Below are 24,064 nucleotides of genomic sequence, written 5' to 3'. Positions count from 1 at the left end.
TTTTGTACTGATATCCAAAATATAAATGTAGCAGAAACGTTTGAGTTTAAGTATTTCTTTGGCTGAACTTGAGCCGCTAGTAAAGAGTAAGATGACTTTAACAACTTTAAAGCTTCTTCCATAAAAACAAAAAAAGAAAGGTAGAAATAAAGGTGGAGACAGGGTCAATGAAGGACATAAGAACTGTGAGCACCAGGAGTAAAAGTGAAAAATAAAACAAATAAAAAAGCAAACAAATAAAAAAAAAAACAGATGATTTGACCTTAAACGTGTTAAACGCCCCTTCTGAGAAGAGAAAACACGCACTTACTGAGGCTTGAGTGTCCATTAATGGGCCCATTGTTCTGCTTGTCTTATCAGATTTCATTAACTTCAGGTTTTAAGGTGGTAAAGTTGTGCTCAGGGACAGGGAGGCTCACAAAGCTTCCTATTGATGAAATTCTAAGAAAAACTCTCAATCATGATCTTTTCTAAGAATTTCCCCCGAAAGTTAGAATAGTAAATCCTGGTAAAGATAAATGTTATTCCCAAAGCATCCTTGCCCCCAGAAGAGTTCAGGTGGAAACCTGTTAGGAGCAGGTAGAAAGGGTTTTAAGAGCTTTGAAAGTTTTGTTAAGCAGAGGAGACAACATGCTGCCAGTGTTTCCTCTCCAAGAGAGCAAACAAAGTATTTGCACAATCTGATAAAATTTATCTTGTTTAAGCTTTAGAGCAGGGGAGTCAAACATAAGGCCCGGGGGCCACAGTCAGCCCAGCAAAGACTCCAGTCAACAGGACGGCTTTGGAAAATGTTAAGGAAGGTATAAATTTTGGATTTTTAAGTGTATTTTCACAAGTTTTACAGCTGTGGCTACTGATAAACACCTTCCCCATTCATTCAACACCAAAATATGTTTAGAGACAAACGATAAAATTCCAGAAAAGCTCCCTTTTTTTCCACTATTTACTACAGAAATCTCAGTGTTTTCTGTTTGTTTGTCTAAAGAGTCATGCTGATGGATTTCTTACATTTGCTACAGCAGCATGACATTAGAAAAAAGAGACCTCTGTTTGTAATTGTACTTCTTTTCCTTATATTGAGTTCATTCATTTCAGGGGTTAAATGCATATTATGGTTTTACACTAGCAGAAAGGGGAGTTTCACTGCTCCAGGCCACTTAAGATCAAAGTGGACTGTTTGTGTCCTGCAGTGTAAAATTAGCTTGAGCTGCTTCAGAGGCTCCATTTATTATACAACATGAAAAAACAAACTGCATGGACAACGCTGGCATGTTCATGTTTAACATGTAGTCATTAATTCACAACAGTAATATGAAAGAAACCAAGACAGACAGAGTCGGTGTCACACTGGTTATTTAAAATGTCTCAAAGACTTTCAGTATTAAATAAATCTATCAACAGAATATGAAGAAAAAATTGTTTACATGTATACATGTACACACTGTGAAAAAGTATTTTTTCACATTAAAGTATTTAGTATTAGGCAAACAGTAAATACAAAATAAGGGAAACAGCTTTCCAATGCTGTTAAATGCTACAGATTAAATTGTGCACGGGTCAGTCTCATCAGCTCTCTCACCGAATACGACGTCTCAATCAGGGCAGAAAGTGCGGCGCTCACCACAAGAAAGGACGACTGAAAATGTGAAATATGCAAACAGAACAGGAATGATGACTTGGATCTTTCAGAGCCTTTTAACCTGAGTTCCCCTGAAATATAAACTGTTAATCTGAGAGTGCCCAACTCTCTGAGTGAGAGCATGGATCAGAGCAGTGGTGGAATGCACCTTAGTACATTTGCTCAAGTACTTTACTGAAGTACAGTTTTAATGTACTCTGTTTAAGTATTTCTCTGTTATGCTGCTTTCTTTTTCTGCTTCACTCCATTACAACAATCTAACCTTTAACAGGCCGGAGTCTTGCTTCCAGTTTATATAACAGAGATGTTCACTGCATGAAAGTTTTGATAATTGCAGTATGCAGTGTAAACAGAGATTGTATGAGAAGGTTATTTTTTTATGACCATTAACTATTAGATCATTGTCACTACTTTTTGTGTTGAAGATAAAACTCTTGCTCCTTTCCCTGCTCAGAGTTGCTCGAACTTTCCTTAATCCATAAAATCACATTTTAGGCTCAGTTAGAAGCTCTAAGAATGTTTGTTAATCCCGGCCAATCATTTTGTTTTTCTTTGAGAAGTGTTAAACATTACTCGTCTATGGTTTGCACAACTTTTTCTCATCCGTGAGTCTTATCCTTGTTTGAGCTTAACTTGTTATTTCCTAGAACTGTTTCGTTGCACTTTCTTGCCTTGCAAACAGTTTCAGGGTCAGTCTTAATGCCAGATGACCTGGTGCCTTTGTTTAGCTGTGACTGGCTGATGATTTGTGTCTGTGGAGGGAGGAGATGTTTGAACAGATTAAACAAAGTGATAACCTGAAGTGATAATGATGGGACTTTTTGTGAGGAGTCAGTCACTTTTTTGAAATGTGTCCTAAAATATAGACCCGAAACCACTGGTGTAGATTTTGTGGGGGTATCTTTACCTTTAAATTGCATAAGTAAAGACTACATTGTCAGCGAGAGTACCATCAACCAGATGATCCCCTATGAGCAACATTTGGAAAAAGTGTAAAGGAAGAATTCTCTTCTAACAGGAAGACCACCAAGAGAACCAGGAAGAAGCCTTGGAAGGCTGATTGGGGATGAGGGAAATGGAAGGAGACAAAAAAGGAGCATAGAAAGACCACAAATAAGAAACAACTACAGAAGAGACAAGAAAAAAAGTTCATTGTATTAAACAAAGGTATATAAAACATGGGGAGTGAAGGAGAAGGTCTCAGTCCATCATGGGAAATCCACCAGTAGCTTCAGCCTACAGCAGCAAGTCTACAGGAATCTAAAAAGTTGAATCCTGATGACATCTCTCTGGGTGCTCTGGCTTCCTCCCACAGTCCAAAGTGGTTAGTGAGGTTAAGTTAAGCCATTCTAAGCTGGTCATAGATGTGAATCTCCGTCTGTCTCTCGGTGTTAGACTGACAACAGACTGATGACCTGTCCAGAGTGTTTCCTGCCTATCACCCTGTGGCAGCTGGGATAGACTCCAGGCCTCCTGTAACTCTGAATTGGTTAAGTGAAAGAGAGTGGATGGATAATTTGTTTTAATATATTATTTATATGAATTATATCTATACACCATCATCATCATTATATAAGTCATTGTACTTTTCATGGTCCAGTCCACTTGGGCACCTGATCTAGAATGATTTGTGTCTTATCTACTTTCAGGAGTCGAATTATCCCAGTTGTTAAAGCTAAATAAAGTATTATGAGTATTATGTAAAATAAAATCAAGATTGTTTATGTATATTTTCTAATATGACGATTATCTTTAAAACAAAGTTAAAAAAAAACACAGTGTAAAACAATTTGTTGGGCTCTGAAAGCATAATCATGTAAAACAAAATAAAAGAGAGAAACACCCAGGGACACTCAAAGGAAAGCCAGGTTTATATAATAAACATCAACTCACATAGTAAAGACAGCTTTGCGCCTGCACCTCAGTCTTTATCAGAACATCCTGGCACACTGCTATTTCCTGTCAAAACCAGTGATGAGCTGATAGCAAGACTGCAGGTTTAAGCAAACACTGCTCAATTAGCAGTTCTGCACGTTTTTTTTTATGAAAACCACATTTTGCTTTTAAATATTTTCAAGATCAGAACTTCTATATTTACAGGAAAGGCAAATGCATCAGATCATCAACTCTCAGTTCACAAAAGCCAACCAATATTTGATGCTGGTGTTACTCATTTCTCATACTCCAGTTTTCAGGATTCACTCTGAAACTTTTCATCATTCCATTAATATTCAAACGTTAAGCTGTTAAACCAATACAGTCCTTAAAATCAGGGTTACCAAGGCAATAGCAGTCAAAGATCACTCATTAGTTTTGCAAAGTTTAAAAAACGTATCTGAGTTATGATGAAGTGTTGCCACTAACTCACAAACCACATCCTAAATAAAGATTAGATGGTCAGGTTGATTTAACTGGTTTCCGTCACTCTTTGTTTTTATTGTTCGGTGTTCGGTTTCAGCATCAAGAGCTTCGACAGAGAAAGCAGCTGTTGTTCCCCATGCTAATGCTGCTGCTGCTGCCTCGCTTCGTGCGTATCTAGGCCTCTGTGTGAATGTCTCAGTGTGTCACCAGCAGTGATTACAAATGTCATTGTTTAATGCCAACACACACTCACATGCAGCGGAGCGAGAGGGGGTGGTAAAGAGGGAGTTGGTGTCTTTTACATATATTATTTACGGCAGTGAGCCTTGATGCAACAGAATAGTAAATTAAAGTCATTGTGTTTGTGTTTATAATGATTTTACAGTTTACTTTGCACCTACTGGATGAACTGGCTCCAAAACAGTGGTTTTGCTTCCCTGCGCAAGACTGCCAATGAAAACTAAACATGCTCGTATGCTTTACAAACTTTATGAGGAGGAACTCTGTTGCTCTACCCTTTGTCTAAGCGTCGTGTTAGTCTCTTCCTCTTGACTGAAACGCGCTGGAGCGCGTGCCGGAGTTTGGTGCGTAATGGACACCCATCCATCCTTTCTACTCTTGCCTCCTCCTCATTGTTCTCCGTGTTCCTGGCATGCTGGGCTGTCTCCCGAGTCCAGAGAGAGGAGGAGACAAAGCCAGAGATGACAATAAATCGTCTGAGTCACCATCTGAGGGAGAGACAGAGGGAGTGAGAACGACTTCGTGTCCTTTACGCATGTTATGAGCACTTTCAGAGACGCTTGTCGTGCGTCCTGGCGCATCCAGTGATTAGAGGTTTCCAAAGTACAGCGGAATAGTAAATGACTGTATTTCAGTTTATCCGTGTTTGGAATTAAATGTGGCAGGTTCCCTGTAGTTTTGGAGCAGGTGCTTTTTCCCGCTAACCGTTTGTCTCTCGGTGCATCACTGACAGAAATGTCGGGTCAGAAACCGTCGTTGAGGAGCGACGACTCCGCGCAGAGCCGCTTTCAAGTGGATGTGGTGATGGAGGCATCATCTGCAGCGCCCGGTCCGGCTGCCCCCTCTGCTCCGGCATCCACTGATGGATCCAGACCTCCCGAGGAGTCCAAAGGCCGGTTCAGGGTGGTGGGCTTCATGGATTCGGGCGCGATGGACATTGGACTCCCACCTGATGTCTCCCATGAGCCGGACACGGCAAAAAGCGACTCAGTCAGCCTCCATTCAACTGGCACGGGGCACACTCACATCTCTGACTCCCACTCCAACACCTACTACATGAGGACCTTCGGACACAACACTATAGACGCCGTGCCTAACATTGACTTCTATCGGCAGACAGCCGCGCCATTTGGGGAGAAGTTGACCAGACCGTCGCTGTCGGAGCTACACGACGAACTCGATAAGGTAACAAAAACATTTTTTTTATTGGCTTTGTTATTAAAGGATGCTATTAAATTTGTTATTAAAATAGTTGATCTCAAGTTTCACATCAAACACAACGAAGGCGAGAGTAAAGAAAGAGTCACGTTATGGTAAAATCGTCAACTTTAAAAGGCAGTTTAGACGCGGAGAGTTGAAAGGTTATTTCCCAGATTTAAAAACAGAACTAACACGTCACTACGCACTTCCCTGTTCACCTGATGCAAGTCAGTTCATTTTTCAGTAAACAGAAAAGATTCCCTTCGCTCTTCGCTCTACACAATACCGCTTCTCATGACCCTGCAGGCACCCCCAGCCGCGCTCCCACTCCTTACATACAGTTCAAGGTAACAGACCACCATTGTACAATAACAGTGAGCCAGAACACCAACTGGGCAAAGCACCACCAGGACCTTTAGGCGTGCCTTCATTTAAACAGTGAAAAAACACGAAAATCAGGCATCTCGTAAAGGTGTCGCCCTACTTCCAGTTGTGCTTCTTGTTGAACAAGTTCACTAAAGTACATCCAAAGTTGGACAGTCTGACACATCTCTCCAAATTCTCCCAGTCTGGCAGTGGATTGGGATCCAGTGACAGTGAAGGCCATATGAAGTGATATGTGTTATTTATCATCAAGTCCTCTTTGCCTCTGATTCACTCACATTTTTGGTTTGATTTGTCATAGAAATGAAATGTGTTTTTCTTGATTATATGCGTCAAAAATCATAAATTTCACTGGTTCTAATTTCTGTGGTTAAGCCTATAAACTGCCTTTATGACTGGACTCAAAATCAAACCTGATGGACTAAGGTGCCAAACTGGAGGCACTTTAGGGTGTTTAGTGGAATCGTTCCTTGTATGTGCACATACACAGATATTTAGCCATCTCACAGAATCACCAGCATACACATACACGGACATCAGTTTGTTTGCTTGAGCGAGGCTGTGGATAACTAACTGCTTTGCTGCTGTGGGGGTCATGGAAAATGAGTTATACTGCACATGAAATGATTTCACTTATTATATAACAAAGCCACAGAAAACTAATTAACACACTATCTTTATCCTTATTGTGGTGAAACGCCACCTTTAAAACAAAAATGTAAGTTTCCAACCCAGGTAAGTTTAGTTAACTAAACAGTTTTACATTTTCAGATGTCATATTTCAATTTGAATCCACTTGATAAGTAGATAATTAAATAGTAAAATGTTTTAAATATTGAAATAAATAAGATAAGACCACATTTATTCATTGCTTTTATTGCTTTTATTTTTTCCTGTATACTATTGACCAGTCAATCAACTTATTTAACTTCTACCCAGAGTTTCAGATTTTCTGTTAGGATTATCATTACATAAAGCATATATATATTTATCATTTGACTAAAAAACTTCTCTCTCACAAAACTAAGACCACTGACTGTCTAATCAGAACTCAAGAGTCGCAAGTTCTCAACTTTTAAGTGATTGTAATCATCCTGTTGATTGTTAGGCTTCAGCTCTGTCCAAGTTTCTGTTTTCCTGACTTGTCTGGATTTTTTTTCCCCTCAGGAGCCCTTTGAGGATGGTCTGGCCAATGGAGAAGAACCATCGGCAGCTGAGGAAGCGGCAGCACTGGCAGCGAAGGAGGCCAAAGGAGGAAGTGTCAAATTTGGTTGGGTTAAAGGAGTCCTGGTTAGTGTTCATGTCATGAATGAAAGCACAAGGTGCACTCTGCTTCTTCTTGTGGTATTTAAATGTGTTGAACTACTTAAACAAAACTGTAAACAGTCAACTTTCTTCCCACAGAGCGGGCAAGAATGAAACCTAGACAATCTAGTGTCCCATAATTAGACAATCAAATACATAATCTCATCATCTTAAGGTATAAAATGTATTTTCTCTGGTTATATTCCTGTCAGGTTGGATCATTTGAGAATAATTCTAGATTTAGGAAATGTAAACGAACTTCAAAGATCCCTATACAGACAATGAGACACTCACTTCTTCTCTCTATAGCTACAGTAAGCTAAGCTAAAATATTGCAGAAACTGGTTCTGCATAGAGTCTACACAGTGGTGATCAGGGGTGGAAATGTGCTGCCTCTCATCCGAATATTACTGCATCAATGAGAATGCGCTGTATAGAAGTATAGAAGCTTGTCTGTCATATTGCACATGAAAAGCTTGTTATTAAGGTTGGTGCAGGAAGGAAGACAGTAAACTCGACCCAAAAGCAAATGATGTACGACATAAATATAGCATCGTCCTTTTCTCAGGTATTTTGGCTTTCTTTTTGGCAGCTGTAAGGTTTAATTCAATTCAATTCAGTTTTATTGAATTGAAGCGCCTTGAGGCAACTGTCGTTGTCGCCTCAGGGCGCTTTAAATTGTAAGGTAGACCCTACAATAATACATACAAAGAAAAACCCAACAATCATATGATCCCCTATGAGCAAGCACTTTGGCGACAGTGGGAAGGAAAAACTCCCTTTTAACAGGAAGAAACCTCCAGCAGGACCAAGCTCAGGGAGGGGCGGGGCCATCTGCTGCGACCGGTTGGGGTGAGAGAAGGAAGACAGGATAAAGACATGCTGTGGAAGAGACAGAGGTTAATAATGAGTGTGATTGAGTGCAGAGAGGTCGATTAGCACAGAGTGAATGAGAAAGGTGACTGAAGAAGAAACACTCAATGCATCATGGGAATCCCCCCAGCAACCTACACCTGTTGTCTGTCTTTACGTTTTAACTGACTTCTGTTTGTGTGTTGCAGATCCGCTGCATGCTGAATATCTGGGGTGTGATGCTCTTCATCAGAATGTCCTGGATTGTGGGACAGGCTGGAATTGGTGGGTACAAACAATTAGTGACTCAGGGAAATGTGTGACACCCTTCATCACCCAGTGCTCATATGACAGGCTTACATGCAAACAAACGTTGCTTTGCGAGCCATCAGAATATTAAACAGCTTGTTTGCAGAAAGAAGATGAACTGAGAGGCTGAACCAAGATAAATGAGGATTGTTTTGAACTGATTCATGTTATTCATGCATGCGTAAGGAGGGAGGCTATTTTTAAGGTCTGATTTTGTTCAAGCTCCTCTAGTAAAGTATAAGCATAAAATCACGGAGTCTGAAATAAGCAGAAAAGGTCTCTTTTAAATTTAAGTAGAGATAAAAGTATTAAACAGTCCTCCACCCACACAGTAAAACACCTAAATGGAATGCATACTATCTTTAAGTTGTGCATAAAGGTACAGCAGAACCAGCTAGGAAATGGTGTGCTGGCTACACACTGACAAGATTTCAGATCAATTACATTATGCATTACTGCTCATTTCTACTGATAAGTCATTAAAAATAGCTCCTCTATGTTTTGCAGACTGCTTATTGACCACATAAGCTCGTGTACAAATATAGCAGGCACTAGCTCTAGCTAGTTAGCATATTATAATAGAGTTTTTTCTTAGAACTTTATTTAATCTTACCTGTGATGATGAACTGAATCTAAAAATAAATAAATAAATAACCTGCGAGGAAGCCCATTTGGCCCATAGGCATGTTTTATATTTTGTTTTCAACTGTACTGATTTGAACTTGGATAACATTATCGTGTTATTTTATTGAAGAGTGCTGATTTTTGCTCATTTGCCTGTAACTTCACATATTTTTCATGTTTTTGTAAAACAGGACTGACCATTGGTATCATCTTGATGGCCACTGTGGTCACCACCATCACCGGTCTGTCTACATCTGCTATAGCGACCAACGGCTTTGTACGAGGAGGTGAGACCCATATAAGACGTTTTACTTTTACAAAAGGTCTTTAAGGTATAGAATTTCAAAACTAAACCTACAAATGGACTAGAAACTGCTCAAAATGTATGACAGCAGCAATAATTTATATCACTTAACATCTGAATGTCATGCCATCCAGGAGGAGCATACTATCTGATCTCCAGAAGTCTGGGGCCTGAATTTGGAGGCTCCATCGGTCTTATCTTTGCCTTCGCCAATGCCGTAGCTGTGGCCATGTATGTCGTAGGCTTTGCAGAGACAGTCGTTGAGTTGCTCAATGTAAGAAATGCTCTGGTGTACTTATGGAAATCTCTCTGTGATATGCGAAAGATTCTGATAATGAATTAATCTGTTAATTGGTTGCAGGACGTTGATGCCTTGATGACTGATGAGCTCAATGACATTCGTATCGTTGGGACTTTGACCATCATCTTGTTGTTGGGAATCTCTGTAGCTGGGATGGAGTGGGAAGCCAAGGTATAATTACAACAATGTCCCGGAAAAAAACGTCAAAACCAAAGGCTTCAGTGAGATTTCAATAAAAGGGCATAAATCATTTGTGTCCTTAAAAATGTTGATCATGTATTTCTCGTCAAAGCTGCTGAGTTAACTTTGGGATTTGGAGCTTTTAAGAAAAAGTCTGCTGCCAGTGTATGTGTTCATTTCTGAATGCAAATCTGCAATCAAACTAAATATAAATTAAAAAAGAACAATTTTTGGTGCGTTAGCACCAGAATTAAGCATGTACTTCATTTAGAGGATATAAAGTACTGATACAATTGATATCTGGATCGATCCCTCCACCTCTGCCTCTACCTACCTCTGTATACATTGGTGATTTGAGTCTCTGCACAGACAAAGCAACATACATGTTTGTAACAGGGTGATTTTAACTGAGAAACTGGAGCAAATCTCTCTTCTTTCTTACTCATGTGTTTTCTTCTACTGTCCATCAGGCTCAGATTGTCCTCCTGGTGATTCTGCTGGCAGCCATTGTTAACTTCTTCTTTGGATCCTTCATGCCATCAGAAAGCAAAGAGCCTAAAGGATTTTTCGGATACCGCAGTCAGTCTGCATTCTTGTCATTTCTTCACACGGGGATTAGCATCCTCTAAATTCAGTGTTAGGATTCGTGTTGATAATCTATCTTACATATTCTTCTCTCTTTGATTCTTCTCTCTTTTAGCGGCCATCCTTTTAGAGAACTTTGGTCCAGAATTCAGAGATGGGGAGACGTTTTTCTCCGTATTTGCCATTTTCTTCCCCGCAGCTACTGGAATTCTGGCTGGAGCCAACATCTCCGGAGACCTAACCGTGGGTTTTGTCATCTTTGTACATTTATATAAATTCAAGTGAGGATTTTGGTCATATGTTGTGACAGTATTGCTTTTTGTTTACACAGTAACCAGATCACACAGAGACTTGTGAGAAAAGAAAACCTTTTTTCTTTTACATAGAATCTTTTTTACTAGTTTATAATTTTTGAGTTTAGTTGTTGTTCTTTTTTTTTTAATGCTCATACTTCATGCACCTGATGTTTGAGATGTATAACATAATTCATCCTTTCCAATAAATTAAAAATGTATCCCATTCTCTCTTTAGGATCCTCAGTCTGCAATCCCTAAAGGCACTCTGTTGGCAATCCTCATTACAGGGCTTACCTATGTCGCTGTCGCCTTCTCTACAGGTACTTTAACAGTTGTGAACCTGTGATAGATAGATAGATAGATAGATAGATATAGATAGATAGATAGATAGATAGATAGATAGATAGATAGATAGATAGATAGATAGATTTAGAAGTAAAAGCTTTGTATACATGTCACTTTACCGATTACTGATCTACATTTGTGTCCTGGTTGTGCCTCCTGCAGGCTCCTGTATTGTGAGAGATGCAACTGGTGACCACAATGACACAGTGAGCCCCACAGTGAACTGCACCGATGCTGCCTGCACGCTCGGCTATGATTTTTCCATCTGTAAGGAGGGAGGCTGTCCATTTGGCTTGATGAATGACTTCCAGGTAACACTGAAGCAGATGATCTTAACACTACCTGTTTTCTTGGTACTTACCGTGTTGATTGTTCCAAAGATTATGGCGAACATATCACGATTCATAATTCATATCATAATTGTGACAATGACCAGTTTTGAGTTTGAGTATAACTTTGGCATAAAACTGTGTAAAATAAGTTATTTATAAAACCCTGCTTTGATGTGGGGATACTGCGCGTTTACTTTATGACCACTGTGATAGGAATTATGAGATCTAATCAATTAAGTGCAAGATGCAAGGTGCTTGAATTATAAACAGGATGTCATGTTCCACAAACAGTGGGTTAAATTAGAAAGAAGCTGCATTAATAAAAGACAAAATTGTGCTTTTAGGAGGGAGAGAGGAAAATATATTTTGTTTCTCTTTTGGTTCACGGCCATTAATGACTAAACCCTCATTCATGCGCTATTATCTGTGAGTAAATATCAAAGCTGTTACCATCTGTGTAAGTAGATTTTTTGGCTCCCAGCTGCACATGTGAGACTATTTAAGTTTTTTATTTATTTATTTATTTTTATGATGAGCATCTTTTATGGATCAAGTGTGCGCACACCACTGGGAAGGATCTTAAGATTAAGTTCAAGTAAATGAGAGTCTGGAGCACCACCTGGTGCAGCATCCCTTCTTCCTCTTGTGGCTAAAGGCAGTTTATTTTGACTCAGCTGGATGTTTGGGCTCTTTGCTTTAATGCTAATCAGATGATTGCTTGGTGACGCTGCTAAAGGTCAGGGGCTGAAATTGGTCCGTTTCTTCCTGCTGCTATGAAATATTAAAAGTACTTTATGCTCAACTAGGGTACCGATGATTTCACCCCTGCAGAAAGATGCGTCGGGATACAAGCAGAGAAAAAAGTCAAACTTAATTTGTAGAGCACCTTTTCATGCAGGTCAGTCAGATCACTGACAAGCTGTTTATAGGCCGGAGCAAAACTAATTGTAAAAACACAGAAAGTAAAATAAAGTTTCAGTAGACTACAATTACACTACAATGAAAGAAATAAAATAAAAAGAGATTAAATAATATAATACTGGATAAATTGGATTAAAAGGAGAGCATCACAGATGAGTACACATAAACAAATACAATTAAACTGTAGTAAGTAAAGCAGAAAACATTAGTAAAGTAAGTAATGTCTAAAGTACAACCAAGCAAAACACCAAGATACAAATGACCTCTATGAGCTGCACATGGCAACAGTTGGAAGGAAGAACTCACTTTTAACAGGAAGAGTCCTCCAGCTGAAACAGACTCAGCGAGGGGGAGCAATGTGCCATGACTGGTTAGGGTCTGCAGGGAAAGCGAAGTAAGAAAAGGAGAGCATCAAAAGAAACGATGAGGAAAATGTGTGTTAGAGTCGCAGCAAGTTGGGTGAGGTGACCAGGACGCCACCACCGTATGGAAATTGATGCTTTCAGCTGATATTAAGACACATTAAGAGATATTTATTGTTTACTTCAGTCAAAAATTCCAGACAATCCTAGGAAGTTGTATTACATAAAGTCGTTCGCACACAGGCAGCTTGACGTGAATTGAATCACCCACTTCTATTGTTTCCAGTGGAAGCCTACACACTGGCGTCAGTGCTGTGTCAGGATGCAAAACTGTCCCATTTCCTGTCGTCCACACACCTCCACAAAAACAGCTGTTTAATCAGACTGACAGCGTTTTTACACATAAATTGTGTGAGCAGTGGGTACTCGAAGACACAGACACACAGGTGAAAGTAGTCAAGACAAGTGAAGACTGAAAGACATAAAGCCAAAAAAGACACAAGTAAAAACTAACTACTCAGCAGGACAAGACTGACCGTACACACAGTAAAGATGAGCATACAGACCAGGAAACACCAGGAGACAAAAAAAACAATAATTAAAATTAAAAAACAAATATCACCAGTCCAACTTCTGTGGAACCAAATCTCTCTGTAGCATAAAGCAACAATCCAAATTCACCAAACTATGATAAATGTATTCATTTTCTTGACTGAGCAATATGATGGCATATATGGCAAGACAACTGAAATCTCTGTATGCGTTTTATGTGGACCAAACTCTATCTCAGAGGACTTTTTGAGACGTGCAACAATCTAATCCAAGATATTTTCATTTTATGGATTAAATTAAATGTCAGTAAACTGTCTATGTATATGTTTGACAGTCTGCACAGGCACTGGGTGCACATTTCTGCTGTTATTATAACTCCTTTACATAAGTCATACTTAAAAAATGGTACTTAACACGCGTGTGAATGAGCAAGACTGCTGCTCTGACCCTCTTTCATTGTATGTGCATGTAATGTAGATGGCTGGAGTGTGTGTGTGTGTGTGTGTGTCTGTGTGTGTGTGTGTGTGTGAACAAGAGAGAGAGAGAGAGATGAAGCTGTTCTCAAACAAAGTGCAGCAGAAATAATAGCGACTGTTGTTTTGAGTCACAAGGTTCTCGTGGCTCAGTGCTGAATGAGAGCATTGAAAACATCCACCTACACACACACACATACACATGCACACACAGAGCTCACTGACACTGATAGCGCTGACATGTTGCAGCACTACAGACCGAAGCAGCTGCTCGAGTTTCATTATTACTGTTGTTGAAGAAGAAAAGCAGATCTGAATGAATCTGATCGTCTTTGACCCTTTAATGCCTTTGAATCATATTTGCTACATGAGTTTCTGAGACCTCTGTCTCATCAGCGTGATCAATACTTGCCATAATTTCTAAATGTTATGAACAAAACTCTTTTTTTTGTCTAAAATTAAGATTGTTGTTAACAAAAAGTTGCCAAAAACACCCAAGGTATCAATTGCGATACAAAAAATATATAATAAAAATATATCACACACAACATGATATAGCAAAAAAAACCATCTTAGTTCCAAAGAAATCTGAATTTTCTGGCGATTTTTTTGATGGGTTTGGTCTTCGACATCATACATTGTTCGTAGGTGTCTGTGTAGAGCTGTCCTCCCTCCTTCACTTCCATCAGATATGAAAATATTCTCTCTTGAGATGATTTATACAATCGGCTCCTTTAGGAACAAACTCAGTTGAATGGGTGATGTTTTTGCACCAAATATCTACGTCACTGCTTCATAATGATGCACCGAGTCCCAGTGAGTTGAGTCAGTCCTGCTTCAGAATACACTTTTAAAATCTCAGAGTTGCTTTCTCATGTGCAGAAATGTTCATGTGGATTGTGATTTTCACCAAAAACACACAAAAAACGTTCAGGACCTCCTACCCGACCGTGTAAGAACAAGCTGTTTCCAGCCGTTTTTAGCTAGATTTTGATACCAGACCATCTTCTAAGCATTATTTCAACTGTATTAAATAAAATTTCTAATAAAGTCATGACTGAATACAATGGGTGTGAAATTTAAAAACAACATTGGTATTCAGACTTTCAATATAATGTTTCAAATATGTCTGTGAAGGTTCTCAGTCATCCAGGTCATCGTAGTCAAAGGAGCTTGCAAAGAAAAGCGTCTGGACTTCTTTAAGTTGCTTGAAGACGTTTCACCTCTCATCCGAGAAGCTTCTTCAGTTCTAAGGTCAAAAGGTGGGGAGTCCCAGATTTAAACCTAGTGGGAGTATCCCCCCGCAGAGGGACAAAAGGACCCCCTGATGATCCTCTAATCGCCTGAGCCAAGGTGTGAAACTGGGTGTGGGTCCCAATCAGCCAGAGTTTCGGGTGAGCTCATTGTGAAACCTGGCCCCACCTTATCATGCGAATTCCTGAGGTCAGATGGCCCAGGATGTGAGTGGGCGTTAAGGCGTCTGGGGAGGGAACTCAAAACTGGATTACAGATGGCAGGTTTAAATCTGGGACTCCCCACCATTTGATCTTAGAACTATAGAATATTTTTCTTGCAGCAGAAGGGCGGAGGGCACTAAAGTATCAATCAGTTAGGGGTGCTCAACTGAACATATGTGTCACAGTAGTTAATTAAAACTTTAGTAATATAAGTAAAAGTGTTATGACATCATGCGCCAAAAGAAAACTTTCACGAGTTAAAGGCAACAAAGTAACAAAATGCAAAACAAGCATCCACTGATTCTGAGATCTTCTGTGAGGGGTCAGCTATGACCGACAAAAAAATATCTGCAGCCTATAACTTGGAAAACATTGTATTATGCAGGTATGCGTGCTTTCATGAACTATAATATTTGTGCTAAAATGGTGGGAAGATTTTTCAGACGTGTTTGATTTTATAGAAAAGTAACTAAAATTCAGAGGGGGACAGTTGTGTCACTTTGCCGTGCACATCTGTCAGAACCTCTGTCCCAGACATATCAATATTATCAGAGCAGAAAAAGTAATATTCAATCTCAAATATCAGGTTGTACAAGCAAATGTGTATAAGAATGTAAACAGAACCAGTACTGAGATCGCAGTTTGTTGCATAAATTTAGGAAATGTGACGGTACTGTACTTGCGTTTCAGTGTTATAGCAGATGTGGCGGCAATGCTGGGGATGTGTAAGGCAGCACAAGTGCAGCGACAGTAACATCGTGGCTTGTGGCAAAAACTCACAAAAAACTGTCAATGGAAATATCTTTAAAATGCTTCAATTTCTGCTTCATTTTAGTTTAGATTAAGCTTGAGTACTGTATGTGTTGTGCTGTCACAAAATGACAGAACATTACGTTTTAATAACAGATATTTAAATCGTCTGACAGAAACCTCAATACTGAACAGAGTTCATTTAGAAGCAAATTTACAGAAAACACCTCTGTGGAAATGGCACACGAGTGACATAAACAGAAGAAACACAGTCACACAGGTGGAATATTGAGTGAATTATTATTATAATAATAATAATTAATGAATTATTGAAAATAGAAGAAATGAAGGTCACACTGCACACCATCAATTATCCACAATAAAATCAGAGACTTTAAAACTCCACTAACATTGGCCAATGTATATAATCGATCTCTCAAAATACCTGAATCGTGTGACTTTTTATATACTCTAGATGTTTATTGGTCAGTGTGACTTTAAAAGATGCTCATATGTCGTGCAGGTTATGAGTCTGGTGTCGGCCTTCGGTCCTCTGATCACCGCGGGGATTTTCTCAGCCACTCTGTCGTCAGCTCTGGCCTCGCTCGTCAGTGCGCCCAAAGTCTTCCAGGTCAGAACCATAAAGCTCCAATTTACTTCTGTTTCAGCTGTTTTCGGACTTATTTCCTCATCTGCCTGCTCCTGATTGTTTCAAAGTTGCTTGACGAACCTGCCAACATTACTTCTATATTTATTAAACTGAGTGATTTCAAAGTTAATAAAAGCTGTATTTATTCCAGGCTCTCTGTAAGGACAACATCTATCCTGGACTTAGTGTGTTTGCAAAGGGTTATGGCAGGAACAATGAGCCGCTCCGTGGTTACGTTCTGACCTTCTGCATTGGTCTTGCCTTCATCCTGATTGGTGAGCTGTTTAAGTAAACCTTCAGCTCCTGCATAAGAAACATAAAGAATAAAAATATCTACAAAAAAAATGTTAAACCTGTCTTTTGTCCACTAGCGGAGTTGAACATCATTGCTCCAATCATCTCCAACTTCTTTCTGGCCTCGTATGCTCTCATCAACTTCTCAGTTTTCCATGCCTCCCTGGCCAGCTCTCCAGGTAATCTGTGGAACTGTAAAGGAATTATGACTAGATTATAGATTATATGAAAATTACCATAGTGTTATGCTAGTATTTCTGAAAGTTTTCTCAATCTTCCTTGTCTTGACTCATCTCTTAATGGCATTTTAGCTAGTATACAAATTGGTGAATGATGTTTATAGTACAAAAAGTCCTTTGTTGTTGTTTTTTCACTGAACTAAACATAATTTCTCTTAAAAACATCAAAAGAAATCCCTCTGTTTGGCCTGTTAACATCTGATCTACTCTCACCCCTCCACTACAGGGTGGCGCCCCAGCTTCAAATACTACAACATGTGGGTATCCCTTGCCGGGGCGATCCTGTGCTGCGTGGTGATGTTTGTCATTAACTGGTGGGCGGCCCTCGTTACGCTGCTCATTGTCCTCGCGCTCTACATCTACGTCAGTTACAAGAAACCTGGTAAGAAGACAATGGCACCACATTTGATCCTTTCCAAACTTCTAACAACGACCTGCTCGCCAATATGAAGCTCTGGGTCAAGTACTTCCAGCTGATTTCACGCGGCACCATTTAGTGGCCGTTTCTTTAATGGCTACTAAATGCTGGGCGTCACCAAAGAACATCTAAATACTCAACACCTCCCATTCTCTGGATGTCCGACTTCTTACGAGAATGAATGCACTGGTGTCATCCTCCAGTCACTGGGAAATTAAATAAAAATAGAGCAACTGCGGCAAAAAATAATAAATAAATAAATAAATACAAATAAATAAAAAATGCATGGTACTGATACCTGAGCTCATGTCAGCTGACATATTTAATGTATGTAACTCTTAGTTGTGCCCATTCTTTACTTGAGCGTTTCCATGTTTATCCACTTTAAACTTTTGCTCCAGTAGGAATTTTTTGGCTTTTTAATCAATATGTTTGATTTCTCCCAACATTTTAAAAGAGATCTGTGTGTTAATTTAAACGGTGCAATGAACAGAATAATAATCATAATCTTATGAATGAAAGTTTTCTGGCCTACTTCAGTTTTGACTCTGTATATTCTGCATCTTGGCTTTTACGAGCTATCTGAGGAATTCAAGCAGCTCATGGAAAACAAACTAAATATAATCACTTAATAAACTGTGATGTATTATTTAAAACATATAATGCAAAGCAGTTAACATTAGTCCCACCTGCACGACCTGCAACAATACTTACTGTATTAACATATTAATATTGCATATACTGTATTATGCACTTTTACTTTCTTTAATGTTTATCTTGCTTTATCTTATTACGAATTCATCTTTTATATGCTGCAATTAATGATAACGACCATGATGATGATGATGATGACTATCATTATTATATTGTGGACAATTGAACTCCATGAGCTGACCAATCTACTCAAATTCAAACTGCTGTTTCCTCTAGATGTGAACTGGGGTTCATCCACTCAGGCTCTGATCTACAACCAGGCTCTGACTCACTGCCTGAACCTCACCGGAGTCGAGGACCACGTTAAAAACTTCAGGTCAGCATGAAGCTTTGAGTGGAGCTGAACTCATGGACTAAAAGTGACTGAAACAAAAACCAAACCCCACCTTTAACTCTAGACATGCTGACCTGGTAGATGTTACGAGGTTAATTCTCGGCACTCGTTCCCAACACAAAGGCATTCAGTAGTAACAGTGGAAACTTGGCTCTAACTGAATTTAAATGATCAAAATTTAATCCAATTTTAAAAGTAATTATTTAAACCAAAATAACCTGACTTCTTGTTTTAAAACTACCTAAACTTGACCTTATGTATAAAATGTATATTGACAGGCCGCAGTGTTTGGTGTTGGCGGGTTATCCAAACGCTCGACCCGCTCTGCTTCAGTTGGTGAATTCTTTCACCAAGAACGTCAGCCTCATGGTCTCCGGCCACGTCAGAACTGTACGTACCAAATGTCGTCTGTTAGGTCTGCATGTTACGCTTTCTTTCACATGGCTGAAACGTTTTGTGCTTCATCTCCTCCCACTCCTGCTCCAGGTGTCCCGTCGGTCGAACTTTAGGGAGCTGTATCAGGATTATGCCCGCTGTCAGCGCTACCTCAACAAAAAACGCATCAAGGCTTTTTATGCTCCTGTTTTTTCAGACAACTTGAGGCACGGAGCTCAGTTACTCCTGCAGGTACAGAAGAAGCCTTCTTTTTGCACCCTTCATCTCATATTAAAGTCACCATTTACAAATATGTGTTTCCTCCCCATGCTAGGCTGTTGGTTTAGGTCGTCTGAAACCCAACACGCTGGTCATGGGTTTCAAGAACAACTGGAGTGATGGAAACATGAGAGATGTGGAGAATTACATCAACACTATACAGTAAGGTCTTTTTAAAGAGCTACCAACAACCAATTTTACAATCATACTGTTTTTTGTAGTGCTGTTATCATTAATCGCGTTAAAATGACGTTAACGCCATGTAGGCTCTCTCTATCAGATTGTAATGTTAAAAGTTAAGGTTAAAAAAGTGGACTAATCTTTGTTTTTGATGCAATTTTGCAGCTGAGGTTCTGCATCACACGTGGAGTCATTTTTGTATAGCGTTTCATTTATTTATTTATTTTTAATTCCAGTGATGCCTTCGACCTTTTGTTCGGTGTGGTAATCCTGCGGCTGCAGGAAGGACTGGATATTTCTCACATCCAGGGACAAGGTACGTCTGTCTTTTTCTTCATATCCATCACTTTGTCTACCTTCTGTTTATACCGTGTTTGTACCCCTGCAGACGAACTGCTATCATCCCATGAGAAGCCTCCAGTCATCACTAAGGATGTGTTGATTTCTGTCATTCCGGCTAAAGACTCAGATTCTGACTCCTGTCCTTCAAAAACCACCAGCAACCAGAGCAGCCCGCTCATCACGAGAGGTAAACAGTGAGGAAGAATTAAAATTATACCTCAGCTTAGCCTATTGCTCTAATGTTTACTTTTTATACAACTCTCACTGTCACAGGACTTGTTGTTCTTATATTTTATTGAAGTATTTCCATTTTAAGGCAGCTCATCGTTAGCGGTGAACAAAAAGGAAGAAATTAAATTGATCTCTTTTTCTTTTCTAGCCATGTGCTATGCTATGGAAATTATTTAAAATCAGCAATGATTGAAATTGACTGACTTCTCGTCCAAAAAACATTTGGCACAATCACTGCACAGTCTCACGGCTAAGTTTGTGAAATATTCCATTGATTTATGTTTCTAGCATTTTTCTAGCATTTTTCTAGCAGCAAAAGTATATAAAAAATTAATTATTTGAACAGCTAAAACTCTGTTTTATTATACTGTACTGTTGTGAACCCTGGTGATACAGCTCAGGAGCTTTTGTGTTTCTTTGACTTTACCTTGTCTTGTGCTCTTCCATGTGACGTGGCCTACCAGAGACCAAGTCTCCTCTGAGCCTGACCGACCAGCGTCTGTTGGAGAGCAGTCAGCAGTTTAAGAAGAAACAGGGCAAAGGAACCATTGATGTGTGGTGGCTCTTTGATGATGGAGGTTAGTGTTCTCATTGTTATATGAAAATAAAAACATATCTGCTGAACTGACTTTGGGTCCTATGATTCTGTCAAAAAGTCTATACATAGCTAACTGTTGGTTGTGATTTTCGATTCATACGTGTCACTGTCGTAAAAAGTAAGGTGAAAAATGAATAGACTTAAAAAACATTCAAATCTGTGGTTCCCTGATCTATACTGGAAAACAGATTTTTGTTCAGTTTGGGTTTTTTAATGACCTGTATAATCTCTGATGTGTTGGTTTGCAGGCCTGACTCTGCTGATCCCCTACTTGCTGACCAACAGGAGTAAGTGGGGCGACTGCAGGATCCGGGTGTTCATCGGCGGAAAGATTAACCGCATCGACCACGACCGCCGAGCGTGAGTCAACAGCTGCTTATCCACCTATGCCAAGCAATAAACTTTACTTTACTACAAACTTGACTTTATATCCACATACATTTATTATTGTGTTTTTGTTTTTATGTCACGTCAGGATGGCCACGCTGCTCAGCAGGTTCAGAATCGACTTCTCTGACATAAACGTCCTCGGTGACATCAACACCAAACCCAAGAAACACAAGTAAGTCCTCTGAAACTTCCTGAGCTCAGCAGCTTTGATCACTATGGATTTACACTAAACACTATTGTGTTTTTAATGTCTTTAGCGTCTGTGTTACGTGTGTAAATTGCTTACAAAGTGTTGGAAAGCCAAAGTCAGTCTGATAGCGCTACTCTAAAACCTAATGTATGTGTTTTGTTTTGTTTTTACAGTAAGCTGACCTTTAAGGAGCTGATCGAGCCGTACAGGCTGAAGGAAGACGACATGGAGCAGGAGGCTGCTGAGAGGCTGAAGGCCCAGGAGCCCTGGAGGATCACTGACAACGAACTGGAGCTCTACAAGGCCAAGGTCTGTCCTCATGTTGCAGACACACTCAGACCAATCACAGTGCTCTGTTCAAGTGGTTTATGTAAATATACTGTGTGTTACTTTCAGACCAATCGTCAGATCAGGCTGAACGAGCTGCTGAAGGAACACTCCAGCACTGCCAAACTCATCGTCATGTAAGAACTTCGTAATAACTTTGTCATCATCGTGTCATCATTTGTTTTAATTTACAGACAAACTCGCATTTAAAAAGCCTGGTTAACCCGGCTGCTCATTTCCATGAATCAGGTGTTTCTGTGTGAGCTTGCATCTTCTCCCTGTGCCTGTGTGGGTTCCCTCTGGGTACTCCAGCTTCTTCCCACACTCCAAAGACGTGCATGTCATGTTAACTGGTGATTCTAAATACACCGTGGGTGTGAATATGAGCATACAGCTGTCTGTGTTGAAGTGGTGACTTGTCCAGTGTCCAGTGTGCACAACAGTGTCTTTGGATCCTGGAATACTCACTACCAAAACAATCATTAATTGACAAAATAATGCATGACAAGCCAATCACTGCTTGTATGGACGCCACTTTCTGCAAAATGAAATAAAACCATAAGAGGCCAGATTAAATTCTTAGAACAATGAAAAAGAACACCAGTGAACTTACAAAAGCTTTGGACATTTAGCAAATGCACCAGGGGGATGTTAAAGAAGAACAATCTCCAGGAGAAAGCCATAAGTTCCAAGTTCAACCATAAAGAGAAGACGCCAATGACAGAAAATACAGAGGATTCACCACAACCATTTATCAAACTCAAGAACAACAAGTTAAACTTCACCAATTCTAAAGCAGCATTCTGTCTGTTCAAGTCAACCTGTAACAAAGCGACAACAGTGCGGAGAAGTCCTGGAACCATGTTTTATGCTTCGGAGCCGAAGTAGCAGCAGCAACAGAGCTGGTGTGATGCATGGGCATGCATGGCTTCCATCCATGTGTGCAGCAGATTGTGAAACATGTTCCATCACAATATTTAAAAAAGCATTTTATATATGATTGTGTTAACTTGTCCAACTAAACTGGAACCCAAAAAGCAGTTAGCTATCCCGCGGATTTAAAGTTGAGAGTCTGAAATTTTGACTATATCTTAAACTTTGATACTGAAGAAATCTTAAGACACTGATGACACTCAGGGAACTTCAGAAGCATTAAAGTGGATGATCCATAATGCTCTGAGCTCCAGAATTTATAGTTAATATTTTATAAGCTGTTCACGGTTAATTCAGAGCAGTTAATTGAAAAACAAACAAATATAGTTAAAATAATGAGACATAAAGTGTGACTCATCACAGCTGTTACATATAAAGTAAATTAGACCTCTCACATTGAACTTAACACGTCAAAATAATTTGACCTTTAAGCTTACATGTTAATTTAATGACATTAACTGCTCATAACTCATAATTACAAGATCATGCAGTCTTCTTTCTAACGCTGCTCTGGGTTTGATTTTGATATATATGAATATCATAAAAATTAAATTTTTCTTTCTCTCTCTGTGTGTGGCTAGGAGCATGCCTTTGGCAAGAAAGGGCACAGTGTCGAGCGCCCTCTACATGTGCTGGCTGGAAACTCTGTCCAAAGACCTCCCACCATTGCTGCTGGTGCGAGGAAACCACCAGAGCGTCCTCACCTTTTACTCCTAACACACACACACACACACACACAGAGTCATACACCTACTCTGCTCACGCACAAACATACAGTGTGTCCTGCTCTCCATATTTATTACAGTATGAGAAAGCCTCCGTCTGCACAAAAACAGAAACGTCGTCATGCTTTAAGCTTGTGAAACTGTCCAGCTGTGAAGGGAAAAATTATTAGGACTAATATTTTTTTCCACTTGTCTTAAATCGATTGTTTTTAACATGTTAATTAAACCCGGTCAACATTTAGATTTGACAATAACACTAACAGGTTGCTTGTTCCGTTTCCTCTGTGAGTTTTATGTGAATGAGAGTAACTACAGGTAAATTCATGTAAAAGTTTATTTATAAGGATAAAAGTTTGGATTTGAGAATGTAAGCTTCTGTGATTATAAAATGACGTTTTTATGGTTTTTCCCCACTGGGTTCACAAAGAGAGATGCTCCATCTTTGTTAACTTTATTTTGTACTTTATTTTAATAAAGGATTAACTAAAACATATGCTTTATTGAAGTTTGGTTTTTGTCAGCTTTATTCCTGTTCCTGTATTAGTGAAGTACTTAAAGTCAAAATCAGAAAATAATCTCATCCTCAGCAATGTAACTTTAATCTGATGACACAATTCTTTAGTGAAGGGCTGAAAAAAACAATTCACATAAACTCTTTTTTATTTGTATGAACTCCGTAAGATAGTGGCATTAGAGTAGAACAATGACATATACACTCAATAGCCACTTTATTAAGTATACCTTGCTAGTTGGACCAGCTTTCGACTTCAGAACGATCTTCATTTTTCATGACATAGATTTAACAAGATGATGAAAACAATCCTCAGAGAATTTTGTCCATGTTGACATGATCGCTTCACATTTGTCAGCTGCACATCCATGATGAGAATATCCTGTCCCCGCCATCAGAAGAGAAGTATACTGTGGTCATAATGGGATGGACATGGTCAGTGACAATACCTGATGCTTTCATGCTGTTTACACCAAATTTTGACCCAACCATGTGAATGTTGCAGCAGAAATGAAGACTTATCAGACTAGGCAACATTGTTTTTAATCTTTCATTGCCCAGTT

The 24,064-nt window shown here is 39.4% G+C and overlaps 1 protein-coding gene across 1 annotated transcript; it reads left to right on the top strand.

The window, feature by feature from the left end:
* The first annotated feature begins 4,551 nt into the window (after positions 1-4,551).
* Positions 4,552-23,092, top strand: LOC120745596 (solute carrier family 12 member 2-like). The gene is made up of 26 exons (XM_040050592.1): positions 4,552-5,425; positions 6,992-7,114; positions 8,191-8,266; positions 9,106-9,201; positions 9,353-9,492; positions 9,580-9,690; positions 10,170-10,278; positions 10,400-10,527; positions 10,816-10,900; positions 11,088-11,236; positions 16,296-16,403; positions 16,573-16,696; positions 16,793-16,894; positions 17,181-17,336; positions 18,303-18,402; positions 18,699-18,810; positions 18,907-19,047; positions 19,130-19,236; positions 19,491-19,570; positions 19,643-19,783; positions 20,292-20,405; positions 20,674-20,785; positions 20,901-20,987; positions 21,179-21,314; positions 21,402-21,469; positions 22,847-23,092. Exons 1-26 carry the CDS (start codon positions 4,976-4,978, stop codon positions 22,980-22,982), a joined length of 3,291 nt encoding a protein of 1,096 aa, XP_039906526.1. The 5' UTR covers positions 4,552-4,975; the 3' UTR covers positions 22,983-23,092.
* Positions 23,093-24,064: the final 972 nt, after the last annotated feature.

Source organism: Simochromis diagramma, unplaced genomic scaffold (assembly GCF_900408965.1).
Source record: "Simochromis diagramma unplaced genomic scaffold, fSimDia1.1 OVJJ01000131.1, whole genome shotgun sequence".
Taxonomy (NCBI): domain Eukaryota; kingdom Metazoa; phylum Chordata; class Actinopteri; order Cichliformes; family Cichlidae; genus Simochromis; species Simochromis diagramma.
Note: the sequence above shows the minus strand (reverse complement) of the source record. Positions and strands in the feature narration are given on the sequence as shown.